At 44.2% G+C, this 26,796-nt stretch overlaps 1 protein-coding gene across 1 annotated transcript in view; it reads left to right on the top strand.

Moving 5' to 3' along the window:
* Nucleotides 1-26,796, top strand: part of PLXND1 (plexin D1) — a 313,125-nt gene that overhangs the window by 199,198 nt on the left and 87,131 nt on the right. Inside the window, exons 19-23 of the mRNA XM_086939243.1 lie at nt 2,647-2,799; nt 13,969-14,083; nt 15,125-15,232; nt 15,743-15,855; nt 19,159-19,251. Of these exons, the coding sequence (XP_086795369.1) occupies nt 2,647-2,799; nt 13,969-14,083; nt 15,125-15,232; nt 15,743-15,855; nt 19,159-19,251 (582 nt within the window). The remainder of the gene's footprint in view (nt 1-2,646; nt 2,800-13,968; nt 14,084-15,124; nt 15,233-15,742; nt 15,856-19,158; nt 19,252-26,796) is intronic.

Here is a 26,796-nt window from a genome sequence, read left to right as displayed (position 1 = left end):
ATTCAACAAGAGGGACCGGAGATAAGACTATTTAAACTTTTAAGTAGAAACAGTGCCAAAAGCACAAGGCGTCAATGATACCCAATGGTCCCCGTAGATCGGGACATAGGTTACTTTGAGTCTGTCTGTGATGGAACACGGATCAGAACTAACCAGGTTCATCCTGTATTTCCATCTGACTTAGTCATTTAAGTCCCAACCCACCAAGGGAGTACATCATTAAAGCCCCCAGGACCTCCCAGGAGGGTCAGGCAGAGCCCAACAGCAGGGTCAACTCCACGTGCAGTTGCCGGTGCTCAGCTGGTATGGCCATTTGTAGCTTGTTGTATCCCTGTAGCTTGTACATGAGGTCAGCCTTATTACCCTTTGAGTCCTCTTCTTTGTGGTGGGTACAAAGAGCAGTTCTAGTCCTTTAGGGCTCCTCTCACGTGACAGACAGCAGGTCCAGTCCTCTTCTGTTCTTCCTCACATCCAGCAGTGTTCTGAAGTGGCTGCCAGGGGGTGACACATTTATGCCTGGCACTAGCTAGTGGGTGCGAATGACTCCTGGGCACAGTCTAACCAAAAGGGTAAAAGTTCCCGGGTCCAACCATACCCACTTGGAGCATTTTCAAGATGGAGAAAGTCTTCAGCCACACTAAACGTGGGCTCAGAAGGCTGGGGATGTGTGGGGAGTGTACTATGCTTCCTAGTGTCCGCCCGGATTTAACACTAAAATCAGATTCGAAGCAGCCACTGGACCCACAATTAACCTAAAGACAGAGTTTGGTAGGACAACAGTAGGGTTTTTCAGCAACCAGACAGTGGATCCACAGAAATGTCTTGGCGTCATGTTCCCTTCCTGTCAACTGCACCATAAGAGTTATATGTAAAACCCAGAAACAAAAGTTTGGCTGGACAAAAGCAGGGTTCTTCAGCAACTAGACAGTGAATACACAAGAATTGTCTTCCCATCCTGTTCCCTTCTTTTTGAGTGTGCCCCTGGTGTTATATGTAAAACCCAGCAGACTTGTCAAGTAGGATTTGACACTGTAATGTCATAAAAGGATCCCCACAGCCTCCACCCTGCATATTCTGTGAGGTTCAGATGAGTCCTCTCTCTCCATTCAAGTCAGCCTATTGTTTTGCCTGTGAGGCATTTCACACCTATTCAATGCTCATTACTTACTGAGAGCTTGAAGATGGATACCTTTCTAAAAGTTACTTTTCTTTAATATTTATTAACAATCCAACTTAACTATTGAACTTGATTTTAAATAACTATTAAAAATAGTTACTTCATTATTTGTTAACTAATCCCATTCCCGAGACAGAGTATTAGAATTGTAATCTGCACTCTGGTTTCCTACATAGGCCTGCCACAGTGAAAGCAACTTTTAGGTGTTTAGTCAGTGACAGGACATGTTAACATTACATTTCTACATGCCCTACTTTTAAATACCACACACACTCTCTTGTCAGATACAAGAGTTACATAGGGGTGAATTATTAATATTTATAAGGGAGATTACGACCTCTCAAAAGGGTTTATTTTGGCAAGTCGATTTGCAGTTTTTACACTGCTAGGCTCAGGCTGCAGTGGCAGACCTGAAGTCATGTTTGCATCGCCACTGTAGTTGATGGCACAATAGGGGCAGCAGTCCAGCAGTAGAATCTAAATTACAGGCCCTAGGTACACCTTGTACCATATATAGGGACTTAGAGGTAAGTTAAATGTACCAATTAGGAATATGCGAATTCAATCATGTTTCAAGGAGGAGAACAGGCCCATTTTCACTGATTAGCATGGATAAAGTACACAGAGTTCTGAAGCCAGCAAAAATAAAGGGTCCAAAAAAAGACGATAAGTCCAGGCTGACCACACAGAAAAGACAGATTTCCTACAGATTCCAATGGAAGTGTAAGGGGATACCAAAATACACTCTGGCCTGATCCATGATGTGAATAATGTCGTCTCAAAGCAATGGGTGAGGAAGAGTGCCCCAAAAAAGGCCATTGGTTGGATTGGGCTGACCCAGAGTTGTCAAAAGTGTAAAATCCTCCGATGACCAAGACCTAAAAGCTTAAATACTGAAGTGTTCTCTCAAGATAAGGTTTCTTGCCCCTGTCCGAACTGTAGGAGTGCGGGTGAAAGCCTGTTGTGTGGAGGGATGTTATTTCCGGTGCATGCTGTGCAAAGAGACATAGTGTGTCGCCTTCGACATTGCTCGTTGCCATGCTTGGCACTGCTGTTCTCCCTCTCTTCTGTTGTGTTGGCTGCCACAGGTAGCTAGTCATTTAGCCGGGAAAGCTCGGGTTGCTGATTCTTGCTGTAATGTGATTGATACATCAGGTTTTCAAGGTCACATGGGCTTGGAGAAACAACCAGTGCAGGTCCCTCAAGTGGGATTGATATGGCCGCAGCATGCAGTTTTCAGATCATACATGAGATATAAGCAACAATACCCCAAATCACAAATATCAATTCCACCCAGAATCCTGACATAAGTCTAAGAGTGCGCTCTCCAGTCTCCAGCACTAAGAATTCATTGGTTCAATAGAGGGGAGTACTTTTTTTTGTTTGGTTTTTCTTGTGTACCCTTTGTATTGTCCCTGGTGAGCACTCTCTGGTTCAGCGCCTTGATTTTCTTTCGTTGCTGTTTTCAGAAAGAGCCGGATAACCTGGGCCTGAGGTTGGATGAGTACCGGGTGAAGATCGGTCTCATTTCCTGCGAAATGAATTTCATCATCGTGGACAAAGTCATCCACTGCAGCGTCAATGATTCACTGACCTCCTCGGACCGGCATCTGCCTGTGACGGTAAGAGCTAGCCGGTGTGTTGGCCGTACGGCTCTATGTCCCTGAGGCCCAGAGGTCGAAGTGAGTGGGGACTACCAGCACTCAGGTTCCATTACCAGTAACAAGCTCGACTACTTTTAAAACTATGCTTCTGGTTCAGTTATCTTTATGCTTAAAGCATATCTATTATTTTAGACCTGTACCAGGGTTGGACTGGCCTTTAGGGAAATCAGGCGGTGCCCGAAGCGATGGTCTGACAGATCAGTGTGTGGGCAGCTTTTTTTTAGCAAATTGTGGGCCAGTACTAAGGGCAGATGGGCTGGTTTTTGCTGTTGATTCTCTCAATAATACCACAAGCATTGCTTGCAGCAAACACAAATGCATGTAGTCTCCCATACCTTGCAAAATACCTACTTGGCATGTCTTTATAGATGGCCTGATCTGCAAATGTGGCCTCTTTTTTAGCTAACTGGTTTGCTAATGGTGGCCACATTTATTTTGGTGCAATGACTATTTTGTTGTCCAGTCCAACCCTGTTGTGTACTTAATACACATTTCTGGTGGGAAATTGATGCTGTCCACTGTAGTCCAGGAGGGTCGTATCTATGCCAGATTTTGAGCTTGCCACCTGCAATGACTTTTCATATATTTAATGTAAAGGGGAATTAGGTACATAGTCAGTGGTGTCCTTAAAATCTGGTACTGATAGGGGCCTGTGTTAGGAACCACTAAACTGAATCAATCACTTGTGCTCCTGGTAGGCCACCAGGAGCACAAGTGATTTATTTAGTTTAGTGGTTTAAAACACAGGCCTGTATCAGTACCATATTTTTAGGACACCATGGACTATGTACCTAAAGCACATAAACTGCAATCTGTTTCCACCATACAGAACAAAATAGAAAGATTGAGATTTGGGAGAGCCAACTCTTCTGTCCCTCCCTGCCCTGCTCCCCTCCTTTCTCTAGGCACCCCATCCCGCCTTAATCCCCACAGATATATGTTGCTCTCCTCTTCCTCCTCTGATCCCTGTTCAGCTAATTGTATTTGTTACATGTTAACCTCTGTTAGGTGCACTGTGTACCATTGATGGGCTTTCCTTTTGCAAACGTCCTTGGTCTGGTACTTTAATCCAATTGGTTCAAGTAAAGTAAACAAAGACTACACTTCCCATAATGCTCCCTGAGGCGTGGTATTTCCCCACTGGCCTGGAGGGTTCTGGTGACCCGACTTCCATGGGCAGAATGAGCTGACAGCCTAGCACGAGCTCCTAAAGGAAGTGGGTACTTATCAGGGGTCATCTGGGGTCACCCGGAAACCCCAGGCCAAGCAGGGCTCCAGTTACTCGCGGCTCGATGCGGAGTGCTGACAGGGGGCAGAGGGGGCTGCGCGCCGGCTGTTTTGATTTACAGAAGAAGTTATGACTGCACATGCAGACAACACCGGCCCAGGCTCGGGGTCCCACACATGATGGCTCAGCTGGGAGGCAGAGGTGGACGAGTTTGTGGGGTGGAGAGGCAGGGGGATTTCAAGACCTGGTGCTCTGCCTGTGAAAGGCCGGCAGGGCTGGGGTTAGACAGTGACAGCCGCAGGCTAAATAAGGATGTGTGGCATAGGACTTTATCTGCCACGAGACCTTTTCAAACCCATTGTAAAATGTCAACTTCCGCATACGTCAGACTACTTCCTTTTAGGTGGCATGAACACACAGTATCCAGTACCCAAGGATTGTAGTGCTATTGGACTTCAAGTTGACCAGTTAGAAATGGTTTCCTCTGTGGTATTTTAGTTTTTGAAGCATGAGTTCACATGCCCAGAACAACACAGCAGGGAAAAATCTAGGGGCACATGCATCAAACGTTTTTGCGAGCACAGACGGTGCGATTCACAAGAATCGGCCGTCTGCGATCACAAAAGGCCATTTTGCGATGCATGAAAGTGTTGGGCACACGAAATTTAGGTAATCGCAATATCTTGGGATTTCATAAATTGCGTTTGCATTTAAGGAATCGCAATTTGCAATTCCTTAAATGCAATGCAAGAAGCCCTTTGAAATAGCGATTTCGCTATTTGGGGCCGCAAATTACCGAGCAAATAAACTGATCGGTAATTTGCAAAAACTTTGAAAAATGCAGTAAAGTGCATTTTTCAAAGTTTCAGGTTACACACACAGGCCCGTGGGGCATTTGTGTGCGCAACATGGGTGCACACCGCAATTTCAGGGATGCAACAGGGTGTCCTTTTGACACCCTTGCACCCTTGAAATTGCATGCAGATTTTGCGAGTACCAATTGGTACCCGCAAATTGCGCATGCAATTTCTCATTCATTCCTATAGGCCTAGAGGCCCATAGGAATGAATGGGAAGGCATTCCTTAATTGCGAGTTGCAATTAAGGAATGTTTAGGAATCGCTATTTTTATAGCGATTCCTACCTGCGTAGGCTTTTGCGAGTCCTTAATTGCGACAGGGCCGGCCTTAGGCATGTGCAAGCTGTGCACTTGCACAGGGCCGCCACGCCAATATATATCCTTAATATAATAATCCTCTGAGGATGGATACATATTTGTGTGGTGGCCCCAGTGGCAGGGATTTGGCCGCCTCCGGCTCTGTTCCACTTCCAAACATCCTGACCCCCACCCCCCACTCTTCACTGGCCTCCGCACCTTTTCCGGGGCCCCCTCTTCCGGGGCCCCCTACCTACGCTCCCTGCCCAGAGCCGCCATGAGCCTAGAGCCGCCCCTGATTGCGATTCCATAATAATCGCAATTAAGGATTTGCAAAACCATACCTTGATGCATGTGCCCCTAAGTTTTTTAAAATAAAAACGCCAACCTGAAGACAGCAGACACCAGTACTGACTCCGAATGCAATCAATATCAGCTGGAACATCCTCCAGAGACCATCATTAGATGTGCAATTTGTATTGGACAGCAACATGGTCCAGATGAAATTGTAACTGTGCAACTGGACTTTCCAGTGGCGATGGAAGGGGGCGGTTCTCTTACTTTACAAAATCTCATCGGGTTAAGTTTATTATTACAAGTAAGCTGTTTCTAATAAAATACAGAGGTGTTAGCAGTTTCTTCCAGCACACCCTTGTATTATGTTTTTTATAGTCATTCAAATAATTTCATGGAACAGCTTCCGTTGTTTTGTCCTAAATTTTCGGACTGCTATTTCGAATTGATCAGAAATGTGTTTTGCCAGATATACGGCTCCTAATTTGACTTTAGAAAATATCTTGACAAAGAAAGTCGTCCAAAAGTGTTAAAAGCCAGCCCGGAAAGGACTTCTGGGAAACATTAATGGCAGAATGCCTGCTATAGAAACAGCAATAATATAGCAAATAGATGTAACTTTAGCTTTATAAAGAGTTTTATGGACTAATGTTAGGAGCAGTGTTAGAAGTGATTCCATAAAACAGTTTTAGATACAGTTAAAGTAAGGAATTCGGAATAAAGTTCTCTTCAGGAAATTAAGAACCAATTGTGAAAAGTGGTGTCGCGAAGCAGTTTTAATAAAAAAGTGCTTAACACCGGCGGCATGAGAAGCAGCTTAAAGAAACCAATTCTTAAAACAGACTTAGAAAAAAAAATAACATTTATAAAAACCTGGAAAAACAGCATCAGAGCTTTAGTAATTAAGTTTAGAGATAGATTACGAAACAGCCTCTAAAAGCTACCTGCGGAATGACTTTGGAAATCATCCATAGAAAACACCTTTCCAAAACCATTTCTAAATACATTTTCAGAAAGCAGCTTTCATAAATAGCTTCAGGAAGCCGATGCAGAAATATGGTTCAGAAAGCCACTTTCCAAAGCAGCTTCAAGAAGCGACTGCAGAAAATAGCTTCGGAAATCAGCATTCTAAAATAGCTACAGAAATCAGCATTGTAAAACAGCTTCCAAAAGCATCATTCTAAAACAGCTTCGTAAATCAGCATTCTAAAACAACTTCAGGAAGACAGCATTCCAAAACAGCTTTAGAAATCAGCATTCCAAAACAGCTTTAGAAATCAGCATTCTAAAACAGCTTTAGAAATCAGCATTCCAAAACAGCTTTAGAAATCAGCATTCTAAAACAGGTTTAGAAATCAGCATTCTATAACAGCTTCAGAAATCATCATTCACGTGTTTCGCTCAGGGGCCAGCAGGCCAGGGTTTTCTCAAGGCTGACTGTAAAAAGGAAAGAAAAGGGGGATTCCATAGGGTGGACATATCAACAGATGGGTACCGATGACGAACTGGGAGAAAGAAAGTAAGGTGGAGGTAGAGAGAAGGTAGGGAGAGTATAAAATTGAAAAATGGTAGGTGAAAAGCAGGTGAAAAACAAAAATATAAAAGTAAATAACACCCGATACATCACATGTGTGAAAGTAGGATTAGTAGGGAGAGAAGGCGGGGTTCAAACACAAGTATAGGTGAATAACGGTAAAACTGCTGTATGATTACAGTTGTGAAAATTGCACTCATACTGTTTAATGGCCCCAAGCTGAACAGATATATACATAAGATTTGGTAGTAGTCATAATTGAGATTATCATCATTTATCTTTCACATAAGGGTGGCGAAGCACCCACAGAGGTAAATCAACTCAATGCAGCTTCTTGGAAACCTGGAATTGAACACATTGCCACATCTTCTTACATCAGTACATGTGCTAAGGAATTAGGGTTTGTAGTTCATGGCTTTTTTTTAACAGCCCTTTTTGCAGTTTCACTATAAACAGCGTTAGCAGTCTGCTCTAGACAGCATTGTAATCAATACTTTAATGTACACTTAGGAAGGACTTTCATGCAGGTAAGTAATCTTTTAAAAAAAAATGTTTTTACCCACCTACCCCCCTCCCCGCCCCACTACTGCTTCTTGGGAGCAGCCGGCACTGAGTAGGGCAGGTAGTCATACCTGCATGGACACAGAGGCGCATGCACATGTGTGCACACACACACACACAGAGTCACTCAACTATTTTTAAAATGTACAGACTATGACAGAGACAATCAGATAGGTATGACTTTATCCCTTTGCTCCTCCCACTCTGGACTAAGATTATCAATAGCTCTCTTCAACAAGGATCCATCCCTAACGCCCTCAAAGTCGGACAAGTCACACCGCTCCTAAAAAAACCAACAGCAGACCCCACTGATCTAAACAATTACCGTCCTATTACAAATATTCCCACTCTCGCTAAACTGTTGGAAAAATGCGTACAGCTACAACTGACTAAACACATAGATAAGTTTGATCTCCTCAACACTCATCAATCAGGCTTCCGAGCAGGGCACAGTACCGAAACTGCTATGACCCACATAGTTGACGACGCTCTCCAAATCCTAGACCAAAACGATACCTGTCTCCTCATCCTTCTTGATCTCTCTTCAGCATTCGACACAGTTAAACATGAGAACCTACTCGAACTACTAAACACAAGAATGGGCATTCCTGGGACTGTTCTCAAGTGGTTCACTTCCTTTCTACACAACTGATCTCAGAGATTCAAAAGCAACAACCTGATGTCCTCTCCGGTACCTGTTTCGCTAGGCGTCCCTCAAGGATCCTCCCTCTCCCCAACACTGTTCAATCTAGTTATGGAACCTCTCACTACCTTGTTACAAGAATCCAACGTGCACTTTTACATGTATGCCGATGACACCGAACTTTATCTCAAAATACAATCTCCCAAAGACATCTTGCTTCTGAACACCACGATCAGAAACACCCAATCCTGGCTTGCCGAGAATCACCTCGAACTCAATGCGCTGAAGACCGAGTTCCTCCTGATCGCACCTCCCGCAAAAATCTCTACCGCTCAAACATGGCTTGAACACCTAACTGCTCTAAATGTACAACCTACCATCGTAGACTCAGCAAAATCTTTAGGCATAACACTTGACGCCAATCTCAACATGCAGCAGCACATCAGCAAGGCAACCAAAGGAGCGAACTTCCAAATCAATACCTTGAGAAAACTTAAACCCTTCCTTCCAGCCAAAGACTTCCAAACTGCAGTACAATCTATAGTCATCCCGCACATAGAATACGGAAGCACCGCCCTCTGCGGGCTCCCACTAACTACAATGGCACCCCTAAGAGCATCCCTTAACGCTGCAGCGAGACTCATCACCTTTTGAAGCCCGAATACATCTGAAAATCGCCTGCATGACACACAAGGCTGTACACATGAACTCACCCGCCTACCTCACTCAAAAGCTGACAATCTCTGGTGGCTCTAGAACTACTAGAAGCACAAACAATCTACTGTTGAAGCCCCGAAGATTTCGGAAGGAAAAAACCTATAAACGCTCCTTCTCAGGAATGGCGCCCAGGATCTGGAACTCACTCCCTCCTGAAACCAGGCTCATCTCCTCCAACAAACTTTTTAAGAAAGAAGTAAAAGCGATTCTCATGGCTAAATACACATGAGCTATTATTCGGCACGTTTCAAGAATCCGCTCTTACTACCACCTGCCTGACCCCTTGGACTATGTGTATTACTTGTATTATCGACTTAGTTGATTGTATACGTTTCCTCTTTGTATATCTCTATATTATTGATGCACCTGTCTGACTCTGCATATTGTACCTACACCACCTCAACTATTCCTACTCTTGTATTACTGATCCACCTGTATGACTATGCACCCTGTACTCATTTACCTCAACTATGCCTACCTTTATGCTATCTCCAAAAGCATTTTGAGAACGCTTAAACAAGTATATGCTCCTTCTTTTTGTACTTTTATATTATTGGCGCACCTGTTGACTATGCACCTTGTACCTACACTACCTCAATTTTGACCTACCTCTTGTATTTTGATATACCTATGTAACTATGCACCTTGTACCTAATTACCTCAACTATTACATACTATTATTCTATCACCCCTTGTCCTTGTAAAGCGCTCTGATATCTGTAAAGATCTTGTTTGCGCTATATAAAACTTTTCAAATAAATGTATACTTAGAAATGAAAGGATCCCATATCTAATCTGATTCCCTGGTCCTGATCGCCTCACTATTCTTGTGTTTTTTCTGCCTCGTGAAGATTTTAGTTTCACGTTCACCCTGTTTAGGTCTGGCTTTGCAGCACATTTTTCTCCAGGCCTTATGTGAGAAAAAAAGGAGCTTTTATGGCACTCCTGTGAGAGGGGCTTAGGCTCCACCCACATGTTGGTTTCCACGAGCACTGGATTTGAATTGTGTTCTTCCTCTAAAAAGAGTGCTTGTAGGGGTCGTCTGGGTTGTGGCAAACTTGTAGTCAATCCAGCAAGTCTGAATGGGTTATTGTGGCAAGCCAGTGATCACCTCTATAGGTCAGATCTGTCTAATATGAAATGCTATGAAGAAGGTAGTAATCCTTATGTATTTATTGTGAAAAGCATATGTTAACATCAATCCACTTAAGGATGGATTGTTATTATTCTGCATGAAAGCCTACAGAGACGGATCCTCTTACCGGGAATATCACAGATTACTTGTAGTAGACAAAGGTTTTGGTGTTGGTTATCCCCTCTGACAACTTTTGGATAAAGATGGTTTGCTCTGTGAGCATCCTTTTAAGGCCCTCTTAGGAGAGAGAGTATGTTGCTCAGCCAACTTTAACTGGACAAACCTTTGGTAATTTGATGGCTGTATGCCTGATGGTTGCCTTGCTGCGAAGCTTATGCTCAGTACAGTATGCCTTAAGGGGTTATGGTGACAAGCTGCAGGCCTGTTTGGAGCACTGCAAAAGGTTATGAGTGTGAGTGTGAGGTGTGATATGTTAATTATGAAAAGTTATGAAAATGAAGTAGGCCTAATTGAGTTATTTTGAAGTCATTGTTTAAAGCCAGTAGGCATTTAACAGCAGGCTTTTATCACATTGTGGAACAGCTATAGACAGGTATTTTGCAACATGTAAGTAAGCAAAGGTTTCGGTGTTGACCACCCACTCTAACAAACCTTAGGGGTGTCCACTTTGAGAATTCTCACTTGGCCCTTTTGAGAGGGGTTGTATATTGTTTTGTAAACTGTCTTTTTCTACATATTAGTAATTGTATAACTCTGCACGATGGTTGCCAGCCTAGGTGCCCTTCAATAGGCTTGTGTTAGCTATAGTTTCGACTCAATGGTAAAGGGTATTGGCCTTATCGGTTCACTGGGAAAGGTTATGTCATATTCTTTAGTTATGATCTGTTTATATTGAAAAGTTATGACAAAGCAAGTAGGCCTGATTTACTAATTGTGAAAAGCATAAACATATGTTAAGCCAATAGACGGTTAAGGATGGATTGTTTTTACTCTGTATTAAAGCCTACAGATAGGTAGTTTGTTATTTGGTATTTCACAGATTACCATAGTAGGCACAGGGTTTGTTGTTGGTTACCCCCTCCAACTAACCATGATCATAGAAAATTTACACTGTGGGAATACTTGTTAGGTTCTCTTAGGTGAGACAGTATTTTGATTTACCAACTGTAATTTTGTACATGTGCACATTTGTAAATTTATGTCTATGCCTTCTGTTTGCTTTCTGGGAAATCTTACGGTTAGTACAGTTGGCCTGAGTTGGGTCTGGTAACAAGCCAGTGAACACAACTAGAGACCTGATTAGTTCACTAGGAAAAGACTTTTCAGATGCCATGGATCTAATCAGTTTATTATGAAACGTTACAGCAAAGACAGTAGGACTCATATATTTATTACATACCACAAACGCTAAAATCAATAGGCCTTTAAAGGTGGATTAGTTTTACACAGTGTTTAAACCTGCAGTTATCTATTTTGTTTCATTACATTTCACAGTTTCTTTTGTAAGATTGGATTTTAGCTTTCATTACCCCTTTTGAGAAAATCCACCAGTGGTAGAAGATTTACACTGTAATAATTCCTGCAAGAATCTCTTTGGACGGCCTGACAGTCTTTGCTGTCTTCCAGGATCTACAATAAAATAAAAATGATTAAATAACACATGCATCCAAATATATATATATATATATATATATACATAAAGATGCATAGAGGGCCTTTTGGTCAGTTCTTTTCTGCCATTGGTCTGTTTGAGTGTCATTTACACTCTGATTCCATCCATGACAGTGTACTGCTTACGGTAATGGTTCAGTCCACATTAGTCATTGGCTCTCTTGCCAGGTGAATATCGGCCTTTTCTGATCACATGCAGATCCACCTAAAATGACTGCGCTTCAGAGTCAGGGCGTGTTGGCTTCATTTTATAGTTCCCCTTTCATTTCTAGGTTCTTCTCTTTTTTCACATTTACTTAAGAACATTCTACAGCGCCTCAGGAAGCGCCAATGGGCTGCTTGCTTGATGCTTATTTAATCTGCAGCACTCCACATGATGCGTGGCCACTTCCTCTAAACCAGTTGTTTATTTGTATTACCTGTATTATTGATTTACATGATTCTGATTTATCTGTTTGACTATGCTCCCTCATGTACCCCACCTGTGTAAAGCGCTCTGATATCTGCAAAGATCTTGTCCGCGCTATATAAAACATTCAAAATAAATAAAAATAAATTATGGAATGCTGTTGTCCACGGTGTATCATTGTTCTACCATTCCAAGATGGCCAACACTATGTTCTAAGCATTGTTCCACTGTAAAACAACGATAGACTGTGTAGGTGGTCACCATCTGCTATGTTTGCTTTCATTATTGCCAGTATTTTTTCAGTAATTTTTTCTACTTGTATTGTATTCTATGGATTTACCTTGCATATATTTGTGCATGTTTTATTGTGGTTGTGTCAGAAGGTGAATGCAAAAATTGAAAACTGAATTAGTTAGTGGATGTGTCAATGGAGCATGAGTGCAATTGTGGTTCTGTCAGAGGGTGAATGTCAGTGGATGGAAGAATGGATACACGAGTGCAAGAATGAGTGACAGAATGCATGTATGATGAATTGAGTGTTTAAACACGTCAGTGACAAACAAGGCACTTTCATTCATAAGCCAGACCTATTGGCATTGCCAATGCTTGTTTTTGATTGAAGGAGTGTAACTATGTATCTATAAGCATATTTCTATGGCATTTAATTTTATACTCCCAATGGGAGTGCATTGCCTTTGCAGTTTTCCCCTTAATTTGTCCTCTTGCTCCTACCTTTCTCTGTGTCTTGCTTTCCTTCCTGATCTTCCTCTCTCCTTCGGACATCACTCCCCTACTCTTTCTCTAGCCCCCTGAGCTTTCTTTGTACCACTGCAGGACAGCAGTGCTCTCCCACTCCGTTCTCTGTGCCCCGTGTCTAGACTCCTCGTTGCAACCTTCAGTCTGCTGCTGCATGTATTGGCTTTGCCAATGGTTAGTAGAACTGCAGTGTAAACATTGGTAAAACCAATAATGTTGGACAGTCATCTTGGACTTGCATTTTGTTTCTATACCTTATTATTGTTATACCTTTCCAAGATGGCCACCTGTCTTTATTAGCTTTGGCAATCCTTTTGGTCCAATTGTACAACCATTGACAGAACCAATAGCAAAGTGGCACCTTGCCAAAGTGCAACATATTTGTTTTGCCAGTGCTTTTTAACTAATGTTTTAAAATTGAAGCCATGACACCATCTAGTAGTGAGTCATAAGCTGATTCTATAATTTCCCTTTAATAAATTAGAAATGTGCCAAAGGTCACACAGAATGTCAATAGAGTCACAGGGACACAAACCCTTGAGGCTGCAATCAGTCCTCAGTGTCTTTTTTTTCCAGCTCATTGCTACACATCATGGGCCCGATTCACAGAATGAACTTAAGACTCAATCCTAAACTTACTACTATTTTGGTATTCACAGAATGCACTTACTACTTTTGGCATTCACCGAAGTTAGGATTTTGTCTTAATTTGTCTTAAGACAGACTTAAGACAAACTTAAGACAGACTTAAGACAAAATCCTAACTTAAGTCTGTCTTAAGGCTGTCTTAAGTTTGTCTTAAGTCTGTCTTAAGTTGTCTGAAGACAAACTTAAGACAAAATCCTAACTTCTTGTGAATACCAAAAGTAGTAAGTTCATTCTGTGAATACCAAAAGTAGTAAGTGCATTCTGTGAATACCAAAATAGTAGTAAGTTTAGGATTGAGTCTTAAATTCATTCTGTGAATCGGGCCCCACAGAAAGCTTTTCATCTTTATAGAGCGATGCTGTGGCCTGCCTTGTGGCTCCTACTCACAGTTTGCACTGACTTTACCTTTGTGCAGGTCCAGGTTGGGAAGTTCAACCAGACCATCGCCATGCTGCAGCTGGGGGGCAGCGAGACAGCCATCATTGTGTCTATCGTCATCTGCAGCATCCTACTGCTGCTCTCTGTAGTCGGTAAGTGACGTGTGTGCTGCGCGTGGGCGGGGTCAGTCGTAGAGCAAGGCAGGATGTGGCAGCCGCCTAGGATGCCAACAGCAGGGGACAGCAGAGTATGTCTGCAAGAACCAATGGCCGATCAACATTAATTTTAGGCTCACAGTTAGTTAACCCATGAGACAGAACCTGGCATTGGGCTTCAGAGAACTTTACACAGCAGTATCATATTTTATGTTAGTAGCAGTTAATAGAACATAAATCACATCCAATTTAGTACATACCAGGAACAGAGTTGATAGTGTTAGCACATAAAGCAAGATATTTGAGAATAAAGAGTGCTCAGGTGGAAAGTACATACTGTGGAACATCTGAGATGTCAGAGTGTCCATGGAGTATGATATTGAGGGATATTGTATGCATTGTATTGTAATTGGATTTATATAGCGCTTACTACCCCTGACGAGGCGTCGAAGTGCTCTTTCGGCGAGTAGCACGCTACTCAGGGAACCCATAAAGGATTAGTGTTGAATTAGTATAGTGAAATATGAAAGTAATTAAAGTGGTGAATAGGTTAGTCAGTTATTTTGATGCGGAAGGATAGAAGAGGAAAGAAAGTTTGTATTTATATAGCGCTTGTTACCCCTGATGGGGTGTTGAAGCACCTTTTTTTTCTTGGCAGTAACACGCTACTCCAGAAACCTATAAAGGATAAGTGGTGAATTAGTATGGTGAAATATGAAAGTAATTTGAGTGGTGGATATCAGTCAGTTATTTGGAGTGAGAAGGACAGCGGAGGGATAGAAGGGGTTGTTATCCCTGGAGGGGTGTTGAAGCGCTTTTCTGGTGAGTAGCACGCTACTCCAGACCGCATAAAAGGATGGATATGATAATCAAGAACACCAGCGACGTGGTAGAGAAAAGGCTGAAGTTCGAAGATGACTATCAGAATGTTGAGTGTTCAAGATGGAGAAAACCAGCACTAGAGTGAACGGGAATGGCACTCACCCTTTCAGGTGGTAACTTCCTGGTACAATGACCTCTCGTGTGTTTTGTCCTCAGCTCTGTTTGTGTTTTGCACCAAGAGCCGTCGAGCCGAGCGCTACTGGCAGAAGACCCTGGTACAGATGGAAGAAATGGAGTCTCAGATCCGCGAGGAGATCCGCAAAGGTACTTGGACGCTGCTCATCGGCGCGGTCTTTTGAACTGGGTGTTGCTTAGAATAGGCCTGTTTTTAGGTCTGCCTAGAGGTGGCTAATTTCAATGCCAACTTCATATTTTTTTATTATAATTTGATAAAAATGCATACTTTTATAGATCTATACATGCAGGGGCTTTGGGTTAACCATCTTCATTCACTCCTCGGTCCAAGTGTCTTTCACGTTTTGCTCCCACCCACCATTGCATGAGGTAGCCAGTCATTGGCTCACCTCCCTGTGAGAGGGTATTCAACGAAATTTGAAATTAAATCAAACCAATTATATTTTCCTGTCTATGCACCTCCAAGTCAGTCCTATCACTAACAGCATTTGTGAAATTACAGTTATGAAACAAGGGCCCCATAAATTCTCATTGCTTCTTCTAGAATCTGATTGGCCGCGGCCCTATGCATTGCAATCAGTGATTCTCTCTGCACCACTGGGAGTTGACCTCATACATTATCTGTCTTTTGTTGTCCAGGATTTGCAGAACTTCAGACAGACATGACGGACCTGACCAAGGAGCTGAACCGCAGCCAGGGCATCCCCTTTTTGGAGTACAAGCACTTTGTGACACGCACTTTCTTCCCAAAGGTACGGCTCCTGACTTGTGTTAGTGTGGTGGTGCCCTCTATAGCTCGGAGGGAGTGCTGAGCAGCAAGAATGCATGGATATGTATGGGTATAGTGAAAACCTAGCTGCAAAGTACCATTAAATTAAATCCTATGGGCCCGATTCACAGAACTAACTTAAGACAAAGTCCTAAACTTACTACCATTTTTGTATCCGCAGAAGGCACTTACTCATTTTGGTATTCACAGAAGGCACTTACTCATTTTGGTATTCACAGAAGTTAAGACTCCTAACTTTAGGACTCCTAAAAGCCTTCTGTGAATACCAAAAGTCTTAAAGTTAGGATTTTGCTTAGTTTAGGAGTAGTAAAGTTAGGAGTCCTAACTTTAGGACTCCTAACTTCCGTCAAAACCGAAATGAGTAAGTGCCTTCTGTGAATACCAAAATGAGTAAGTGTTTTCTGTGAATACCAAAATGTTAGTAGTAAGTTTAGGATTTTGTCTTAAGTTAGTTCTGTGAGTCGTGCCCCTATCAGTACCAATAGGTTCGGTAAGTGTAGCACTTTTTATAGCGCTTAGAAATGGCAAAAGTGTGGTGCGAAAGGTGTATTTTTTTTATATACAGATGTGTGAGCTGGGGGAGCTAGATAAGGGTTTTATGGGAGAGTGTATGTCAGAGAAGAAAGGAGTGAGGAAAGGTAGAGTGTTTTTGAGACTGTGGGAGGCCAGTATGAAGTAGGGTGACCAACTGGCATTGGTGCAAATTCAGGACGGGGAGTGTAAAAATTCAGGACAAAGGGTCGAAATTCAGGACACAAATTCAGGACAGGAGGTCAAAATTCAGGACAAAACTTCAGGACAATTGGATACGTTTTAAAGACACATCAGAGGTCGCGCAATAGTATAGAAGTAAGCCCAGCCATATCCAAACATATTCAACATTTTGCAAACCTATTCATCATGTATCCTTCCATCTATCATTTCACTCATCCATCCCCTCATCCATCCTTTCACTCATCTATCCATTACCCATCCATCCACCCTTTCACCCTATCCATCTGTACACTCATCCATCCACTCTATCCATCTGTACACTCATCCATCCACTCTTCTACCCATCCATCCATTAACTCATCCATCCAGCCCTTTATCCTTTCACCCATCCAGCCATCCTTTCACTTACTCATCCAGCCATCCTTTCACTTACTCATCCATCCACCCAGTCACTCATCCTTCCACCCTTCCACTCTATCAGTCATCCATCCTCCCTTTCTCTCTCCATCGACCCAATCACTTAGCAATCCTTCCTTCCATCCATCCACCCACCCATCCATCTACTAATCCACTCATGAATCCATCCATTGACCCTATCACTCATCCATCCTTTCTCTCATGCATTTATCCTTTCACTCCTTCACTCATCTATTCATCCTTTGTTCATCTACCCTCCCTTTCACTCACTCATCCATCCTTACATCCACCCTTTCACTCATTCGTCCATCCATTCAACCTTGCATTTATCAATTCATCAATCCATCAATCATTTCACTCATCATCCACCACCTTTTCACTCATCTATCCTTCCACTCATCCATCCACCCGTTCACTCATTCAGCTACCCTTCCACCCATACATCCAGCCATTTACCTTTTCTCTCTTCCATCCTTCCACTCACTCATCAATCCATCCATCCTCTCTCATTATCCATCTATTTAATCTTTCATTCATTCATCCATTCACCCTTTCACTAATTCATCCAGCCATCCATTCATCCCTTCAGTTACTCACTCGCCCACCTTTTCATATTCATTTTGAGCAGAGCCTTTTTGACAAGAGGCCCATCAAGAACTTCACCCTCGCTGCATGAGCCATTCCAGGACTGGGACAGAAGCCACCCAAGGCAGAGACAGGATCCACCACAGGGGGGGGGGCAGGAGCCATCACAGGCAGGGGGCAGGTGGGGGGGACAGGAGCTATCACTGGGGTGGGGCAGGAGCCATCACAGGAGGGGGAACAGGACCCACCAGGGTGGGCACAGGGTGGGCATGCAGCCATGCAGTATTCTAGTATAATCTTGGTCTCTTCCAGGGTGGGGTAGGGCTCCTCACCCCCTCCTGGACAAAACGACGAGAAGACAGGCTCTTTCCAAAATGTTAGTTTTGCCAATCCCCGCTGTGATGTACAGTACTTACCGGAGATGCTCCAAGAGAACTGATTTAACTGATTGTCCTCCATACTTTGTTAATTAGTGTGGGTGCGATTGTGCTATTTCTTAATTTTATTACATTAAGACTGCATGTTAGAAGAACTGAGGTTTGTTTACAATTTAGTGACAGTATTTAAGCTCTGTGAAAAGAACCAGTACTGCGCAGTGTAATCTGTGCCGGTTCTAGGGTGTTTGGGGCCTTGGCCAGAAATGAAATGTGAGAAGCCCTCCCAAATCGCAGAGACATGGTGCACTCAGGGTTGTTTGCATCTGAATAGGAGCCCCTGCTCCTGAAGCTGCCGCCCCTCCCTCTGTCACCTTCGAGCACCTCTTAACAGCTCATCAAGGGCTGGAGGTGTCAGGAGTGCCACCCCGCTGTGCCTCTCCAATGCTGCGGGGTATCTGAGCTTTGCACCCGAGTCAAGAAGGGAGGAGGGTGGAAGCTGTGCCGGCTTTAGCGTAGTGCGACCAGTGCCCGAGGTTAAAATTACGGACAAATGGCGTCCGTTAAAGAATCCTTCACGGACAACGGACAGACGGCCGAAATTACGGACTGTCCGTGAAATTTACGGACGGTTGGTCACCCTAGTATGAAGTTGAGTGAGTTGCCTTATGAGTGAGCGTGTGATCAGTTGGACCAGTGAGTTGTCTCTGTAACTATTATTACTATAACTATGGGTAAGTAAATGGTTTATGGCTCGTGTGTTAGATTTTAGGGTGCATAACTCTTTTTATTTGGTGTTCAAGTTTAAAGTTCTGTTTTTTTGTAATCTTTTGTAAAGTTTAGTTGTGTCTCAAAAGTGTTTTTAACACGTTTGTTAAGTCTGCCCAGGTTCCTGCTTTTATTTTATTTATTTTTTTAAATAACGAAAATCAAATAAATCGAGCGATTCTTGAAGCCCGCCCACCCATGTCTTGTTCTCACACTTCCTACCCTGAGGCCTGCTTTCCTACAGCCATGGCTGCCTGCCTCCATCGGTGGCCTGCAGGGGTGGCTTCCTGCCTTGCCTTTATCTTGCAATCACAGGGCTGCCAGAGCCCAGCTGGTCTGGAGGGCTCCTGTGAAGACCAGCTTTTGCTCCTTCTTTTCTCACGTGTTTTATTTTCTTTTCCCCCCAGTGTTCCTCGCTGCTGGAGGAGCAGTACAGCCTGCCCCCCCACGTGGGCCACCACGCTCAGGAAAGCCACCCCCTGCTTCTGGGAGAGTGGAAAGTAAGTATGTCCCCCCGAGGGGCCCTTGGGTCAACACTCTGACACAGCACAGGAACAATATTTGTGAACCACAAATCACTGCCAAGTGGCTCCTGGGGTCAGATTGTCTGCTTGAGTGCGTTAAAATGTCACCTTTACAAGCTAGCCAGGGGCTTTTCAAAGGGCTCGTCAGAAGTTGTGTCTGGCTTTGAGAGACAGGATTAACCCCTTCCTGCGTATCACCTGACACAGCAGACGCAACAAAAACACTGGCCCAGCACATTTTGTTCTCGAGAATTCCGTGGGCTGCTGCCCGCTTGGGCCGTACTGTGCCTTGCCGGCGGAATTTGGACCACGCAGCAATAGAATTAAGGATGCTCACTGCCTGAATCAGTTCATTTCATTGGTTTATTCAAACAGGAAGTATCCACGCTTCTGTTTAAGCACTTCTCAAGGAAGAGTGCTTACTAAGTGACACACCTTTGCTCAAAGGTGCAAAGTAAAAGCTGTATTTATGTTGCTTTAAAATGCATTATGTTAATTTTATGTAATTAACATATAATTTTGATTTGCTGTACAATACATCAAAAGAAGGCATTTTACTTTGTAGCTTGGCTGCTATAATGGGCATGCAGAACAGCACTTCCCGTCCTCCTCTGAAGTCACTTCCTGTTTCAGAGGTTGAAGGAAGTTCACAAAATGCAGAACATCCAAAGAAAAAAGCGAGCAAACGCAGTTAAAATAAGATAGGTCGGAGTTTTTGATTGAGAACACTGGCACAGTTTAAAACAAAAAGTGTGGAAGGGAAATATTTTTACATTTGTGAAAGAAAAGTAGGTCTCCGTTATTCTCAAAATAGCTTGCCTGATATATGTGACAGGGAAAGTGGTTAAACGGCTAGAGCGGACGACTTAGAAGCTGGAGAACCAGGTTCGAGTCTGGCAGGAGGCTCAAACATTCTGTGATTCTGGTCAAATCTCTTAATGTCCCTGTGCCTAAAAATGAATGTATCTGTCTGTAATGTAACTGGTGCTCATGTCAAGCGCTCTGATATCTTTGGGGCGAGTTTCTGCTATATAAAACTGCAAAATGAAATATGACGCTAATGCATACCTCTGCCTGAAAGTCACCTCTCCGCCAGACATAGAACGCCTCAAGCACAGCCTGCACCTCATCCAGATCCCAAAGTCTAGGGCCTACCTGAAGCTCACCCCAACCAACACAGAAAGTCTGTTACTTGCCAAGAACATCAATCAAGAAATATTACAGATGTGGCTCAGTGACATGAACCTTGACAGCTTTGAACCCAATCCTTCACCGAATGCCGAGTCACTTGGATTCACTTTGGACACCAACCTCACCCTCAAGGAACACATTGCCAAAAAGACAAAGACGTCCTGGCACCAGCTCTCTCTTGCATTCAGAAACATGGAAGATCAGAGAAATGAGAAATGATTTGTCTTCTGTTGGTTGATCACACTAATATAGCAGAAAATAGTTCCTGTTCATCCCCAAAGGGTAGAAAAAAATGGTAACTGCTTGATCATTAAGTGTAGGTCAAACAATGGCTCATGCTTTGCGCTGCTGCTTGTGCACCTTTTATTTTTTTGGGATGCGTTGGTTTTTCCATTCCCATTCTCTCTGTGTGGAAAAGCACCTCGTAGAACTGCATGGCACACTGGGTTGGTGGAGAAACACAACCCGGATGTTTTCTCTGCCTCGGTTATCTTTTGAGGCACATTTGTTTTTAGGTTTTTATGTCACTTTTAATGTTAAAAGTAAAGTGTGGGTGCCGCGATTATAGCAAAAGTAAATAAATAGATAGTTTTTTCTATTTCTTTACTTTGCTATAATTGCGGCACCTGCGATTTACTTTTAACATTAAAAGTGAAGCGCGGGTGGCGCTGTTAAAAAGGGTTCCAAAGACAACCGGTAACCAAAGACCCTTTTATGTTGCCCGGCGGTATCGCCTCTATGACCCACCGATATTAATCAAATGAAGAAGCAGGCGCTGGAGACTGGAAGGCAGGAAACGAGGATTTTATTCTCTCCGGAGGAGAACACATCAATTCAGACAGCAAGTATCGTCACGAGGTGCTCTAACCACATCTCTGAGGCCTGGCCTCTTATACTAGGGTTTATGACCTTTATTGCACATAACACATTCTCGCAATACTTTAGTACTTGAAAGAACATCCTCGGAATCTCCCCTTCAGACCCGTTCCCACATACATTTACAGTTGGATTCCCCACCCCGGTCACAACAGGTGATGGTTGTCGCACAGCAGGGCATTCCGCCGATTCACGGAATGCATGGGGTTGGTCGGATCTCATGGGGTGGGGGCTTTGATCGATTCGGGGGTCTTTTGATGGGGAGGGGAAGCTTCCTACTGTACGGGGTAATAAACAGTATCCGCAGAGCCAGGTGGCGGCCTGGGAACAGGGAAGACAAACGGGGACACAGGAAAAGGGGGTTTACATCAAAAGGGTTTGAGGCCATGAAAGGAATGAGGGGAGGTGTCGCGCTGGGAACAGGATGGGATTCCGTGGTGAAGCTGCGCTGAAGAGGGGTTTATGACCCAAGGCATGAGAGAGCGGGGGTTGTCAGCGTGCGGGGGAATGCTTGCGAGGTTAAGAGAGAGAGAGAGACGCGCTGGCTATCAGCGAGGGGCAGGGAGGTCATGGTGCTCAAAAATGGCTGCCGCTTACGCGCACGAATGGGCTTGGAAAAGGGGCAAGATGGCGCCGATAATGTTCACCAAGTTTGTATTTATTTTCCACAGTCCTCCCTTTAACATTTCCAAGACATCTTGCTGGCCTATTTCCTATCTACACCTATATGCAGCGATAATAAGTAAGGGAGAGGGGACTTAGGCGAAAGAACTGTACATAAACATCACATTATAAACATCATATTGAAAAATCTCATCATTTAGTAGGCGGGTTCATCGTTAAGTTGGTTGCAGAAAAAGTCATCGTAATGCAATATCAGACTAGAATTATGTAGCGAGGGCGTTGGGTACAGATCATAGAATAAGAACTGGTAAGTTATCATATAAGTAAGTCCTTTTTGTATACGGCGGGTGCATAGTCAGTCCAATGGTGGTTGGGAGAGAAATGAGATACAGTAAAAAAATATATATCAGAGTTCTCGTTGTCCTTTGTCGTCTTCTGTCGGCACTGTTGAGCACCTGGATTACCTATCAACAGAAATGTTCATGTGGATTGAGTCGTTGGGGGTCTGCGGGTAGGGGTGCATTCTGTTTGGTTTTCGTCAGACCTCGTAGGAGGAATGCGTTACGGTTTTGGAGCAGGTGCATCTTCTTCCGCAATGCAGAGCATAGATTTGCAATGGAAAATGCAATTGTTCCAGAATTGTGAGATCTGTTCGTTTCTTGAGTCTCTGTGGTGGGCATTTCCTGTTGCTTCCATCATCTTCAAGGTGCTTGGTAGCGGGCAGAACCACAGACTTTGTTTATCTTTTCTTCGGGGGCGACCCTTGGTGGAGTTCTAGGTCACCGTTCTGGGATTTAACATAGTTCGTGGTCTACTTAGTCAGAGCTCCCTCCCTTCTGACGCAGGGAGTACTCTTCTCTGGGTAGCTCAGTAGGATTTGGAGGAACTTGGGAGTTCGGGTGGAAAGGTGCGGGTGTGAACAGTCCTTATGGTAGGTCGGAGGAGGAGGGGATGGAGCAAGGCCAAGTCGGGAACAGATCAGGGGGACGGAGGGTTTGCGACAGGCGGGTCCGTAACCATGTTCAGAGAGCGGGGACTTTTTGGCACACGTTGATCATAGAGCAGGGGCTTCAGGTCAGCCCTTTCCTTAGCTTTGTTTGAAACAGTGCCCCGTCCTGCGACTCCTTACTGCTGTGGTCTCGCCTCGGCCTCCGTCGCTGATGTTCCACCATCCGCAGTCAGGCCGCGTGCTCCCACATCCGGTCTCTTTCCCCTCCGACAGTGATACCCTTAAATGAGTGTTGAAAAGACAGTCTTTAGAGATTTTGCAGAAAAAAGGTAATTACATAAATCTATTTTCTCTCCCAACACCAAGCAACTGGGGTAAGCACTCGCTACATTTGAGATTTTTGCGGCTAACGTATAAACAATTGATGATGGATTTGCTGGATTCCTTACAACTTCCTTTTGTTGGCTAATTCTTTGACGCTTTGATGATTATTACGTTCATTTGTCATATGTCTATTATAGTAGATGTCAGTTCTTCTGGCAGAGACCCATTTCCCTAGTACGAGTCTTGCAAGGCTAGGCTGGTCTTCAGGGCCTTGTATTTTACAAAAAGTGCAACGTGCTATTCACCATAGTCTGATAGGCATCCTTCTGAGGGATGAACATAGGCTAAACAAGTCTTCATTACATCAAAACATCTTATTTTCAGCAAGGCTTACAGCAACAAGGTCTTTCGATTTTCGATCTAATTTTTAACTTTGCATACATCTTTCTAACTTTCTATATAAATCCTCGCAACCTGGTTACTACAAAAACTCGGGGGGGTGGTTTGCGATAATTATTAAACTTATCCTCAGGGAAGGTGGGATCTTATGAAAAACGATTAGGAACACAGCGAATCGGAGCAAGGGGCGTTTTTCAAGTTCTCGTTCAGGGCAGCTGATACCAAACTGGGGGCATTTTGGGTAGATGGGGGTGTCTTGATCATTTGCTTACTGTTTGGGGTACGGGGACAATTTGGAATGGGGGTGGTCGCATTACCACAGACATATTTTATCATAGAAGCCACTGACAAATAGTTCCCTGGCTGTGGGTCAAATTTAGGGAACCTCAGTCGTCTTACCTGTCCCTTTCCTACTGGCCAATTTAAATTTCATCCATATTTAGCAGAAAAGGAGAGGTAGTAACGTGGTACCGATACAATTTTATTTAGGACAAATTTGTGCAAATACTTGTGGTATTTGGGGCCAATCAGGAGGTGCACCAGGTTCGCCAATTAGGTGCCAGTCGCTAGGAAGAGGGAAAGTGTGGAGGGGTGAAAGAGTGAGAGAGAGAGAGAGAGAGAGAGAGAGAAAGAGAGAAAGAGAGAGAGAGAGAGACAATAGGCAAAACAGTACACATGGGACATAGAGAATGACCGTGTATTGTTTGGGCTATTCAGTGCGTTACCCAACGTTAGACGTTTCGGGTCTGTGTTAGGATGTAAAAAGCATGCAGTTTTGGGACAGAAAAGCATTAGATCTAGTACAAAAAGGTCGTGCATTGGGTAGGGCGTCCTTTTTGTGTCGTCTTGCAGCGGTAGTCCGTTTTCATGCATCGGGCGTGACGTGGTTCCAGATCCCTTACGATACTCTAATCGGGATTCTAATGTAACCTGCAGAGGGAAAAAGGGGGAAAAAAGGGGAGGTAGGGGGACAACATTAGAACACATCAAATGTATGGGCACGAAAGTCCTTTACTTACCACATACTCGTACTTATCTCTTCGGGATATAATCCCTTAGGGTTTTGGTTTCCTAAAGTCATGGGGGCAGGCAATGTGATAGGTGGTTCATGGGGAGGTTCGAGGATGGCATTAAGGATCGTGTGTAGTGAAAACGCTAAAAAGGAATCAGAGGTGCCTAGCGTGAGGTACCCGGTTTTGTAGATGTATCCGGCCTTCGGGATCCTTAAAATCATTCCCAAAGCTGTGAGGTTCTAAGACATATCAGTTCTTCGTTTTAACCCGGTACCTTAGTACCTTCGACCACCATATCTTAATAACATTTTATCAATCACCCCGCTTTACTTTACCCATTCTCAGAAGTCGAGGTCCTTCTTCATATGTTAGTCCCTGAGCTTAGTCGCATATTTTGGAGGCAACGTATCATACCTGGGATCCGATCATCAATCCGGGGCCGGACAACCATTTCTCGGATAACCTTGAAAAAAGAGCAGAACGGTTGCGCATAGAAAAACCCTCCCACCGATACCCGCATTTACAAAAGTATGCGATGCCTATCCGTAGCTTTTTAAGACCTTTATTTGTAGATTTATTCAGTACGTAAAATGTGAGAGCGCAATTCATATTTTGGCCTGACATGTCGTCGATGGAAGCACATACAGTGGGGGGTTATTTTGTAGCACAAGAACATGTAAAAAAGGTCTAATTAATTATTTGCAAGTAACCAAAAACATTTCATTGCGTGACGAAGGAATCAGGGGCATTTCAGTTCATAAATGGAAACACAGTCAAGCTCATCGTAATCACATTTCCTAGATGTAAACCGCGGGTGTGCATCATAAGCGACGTTATGTATCAGTTACAACAAATATCAACAACATTTTACGGAACCCTTCTTAAATGTTCGCCAAGTGAACCCTCCTCCCTTTAACATCGAGTGCGCAATGGTTCGTATATATATATGTATATCTTAGTACATCAAGTTTCATTAGCTAAGGAACACCACGAGGCATCCGTTAGTTTCCATTGATACCGGCGCCATTTTGGGCGAGGCCGGCTTAATCCGGAAGTAGCATCAGAGGAGAAAATGTCCCCGACGATTGGCGGTTGGACCAGGGTCCCTTTCGGCAGTTCAAAAAACTGTGCTAGCAGAGGGGCTGGTGGTGTGGACCGTCAATCAAGAGAGGGAGGGGGTAGAGTCTTTCTTACCGGGTCATGTTGATGTTCAGCCGGAACTTACTCGAGTTCGTTAGCCCATAATGTTCCTGGGTGGTTCAGACGGAAGCTGATGCAGACACGAGAGCACCGCCATCTTGTTGCTAAGCCGTGGTTATTTCATTTGAGATCAATGCAACTGTTCCTCACCGGAAGCCTGAAGGGGCCGAGGGCTCTTGGGACTTTGGTAGAATCTTCAAAGTCGAGGGGATGTTTGTCGATGGTGGGGGCTTGCGCCCAGGTGGGCAAGTGCCCGAGTTGCAATTTCGGACAAAGTTACTCCAGCGGCCTAGACCCGCCTTTCGAGGGCCCAGACGCCATTTTGAGACCCTGTGGCAGCCACCTTTGCCGTATCCATCAGGAGTGGAAGAAAACTTCTTGTGATGGCGAAAGACAGAGCATCATGCGGCTGGAGCAGGACATTTTGGTTCGGGGCGCCAGGGTGCAGCAGTGGAGCCTTCATCTGGGGAGGTGAGGGAGGCTCACCCGTGCCGTCTCCCTCTCCCGGCGCATCCTACACCGTCCCTTGGAATCAGGGGCGCACATGATGACCACCCTACACCCCTGATTCCGACTCTTGGGGGACCACTGTACATCCGGTGCTCCGCAAATATGCCCGTCGGACATTGTATGTCCTGTGCTAAGGAAATATACCAGTCGGGCATTATGTGTCCTGTGCAGCGTAGGTATATGGCCGTCGCCCGGCTGGAGGACATCGGCGCCGGACTAGGGCAGGGAAGCCTCCTACCTGTGGAGGTGGAAGAGGCTCGTCCGCGTCGCCTCTTCCTCCCTGCCCACCCTGCATCCGTTCGATGGAGAAATTCGTGATGGCCGGACCAGGAGATACAAGGGAGGGGGTCATTTTCATCCGCCCCCTCCCTACTCGCGGTCCAGGGGACGCCATCCCTGGAAGGGTAGTATGGGAAGACCATTTCATTGCCTGCT

Source organism: Lissotriton vulgaris, chromosome 9 (genome assembly GCF_964263255.1).
Source record: "Lissotriton vulgaris chromosome 9, aLisVul1.2, whole genome shotgun sequence".
Lineage (NCBI taxonomy): Eukaryota > Metazoa > Chordata > Amphibia > Caudata > Salamandridae > Lissotriton > Lissotriton vulgaris.
Note: the sequence above shows the minus strand (reverse complement) of the source record. Positions and strands in the feature narration are given on the sequence as shown.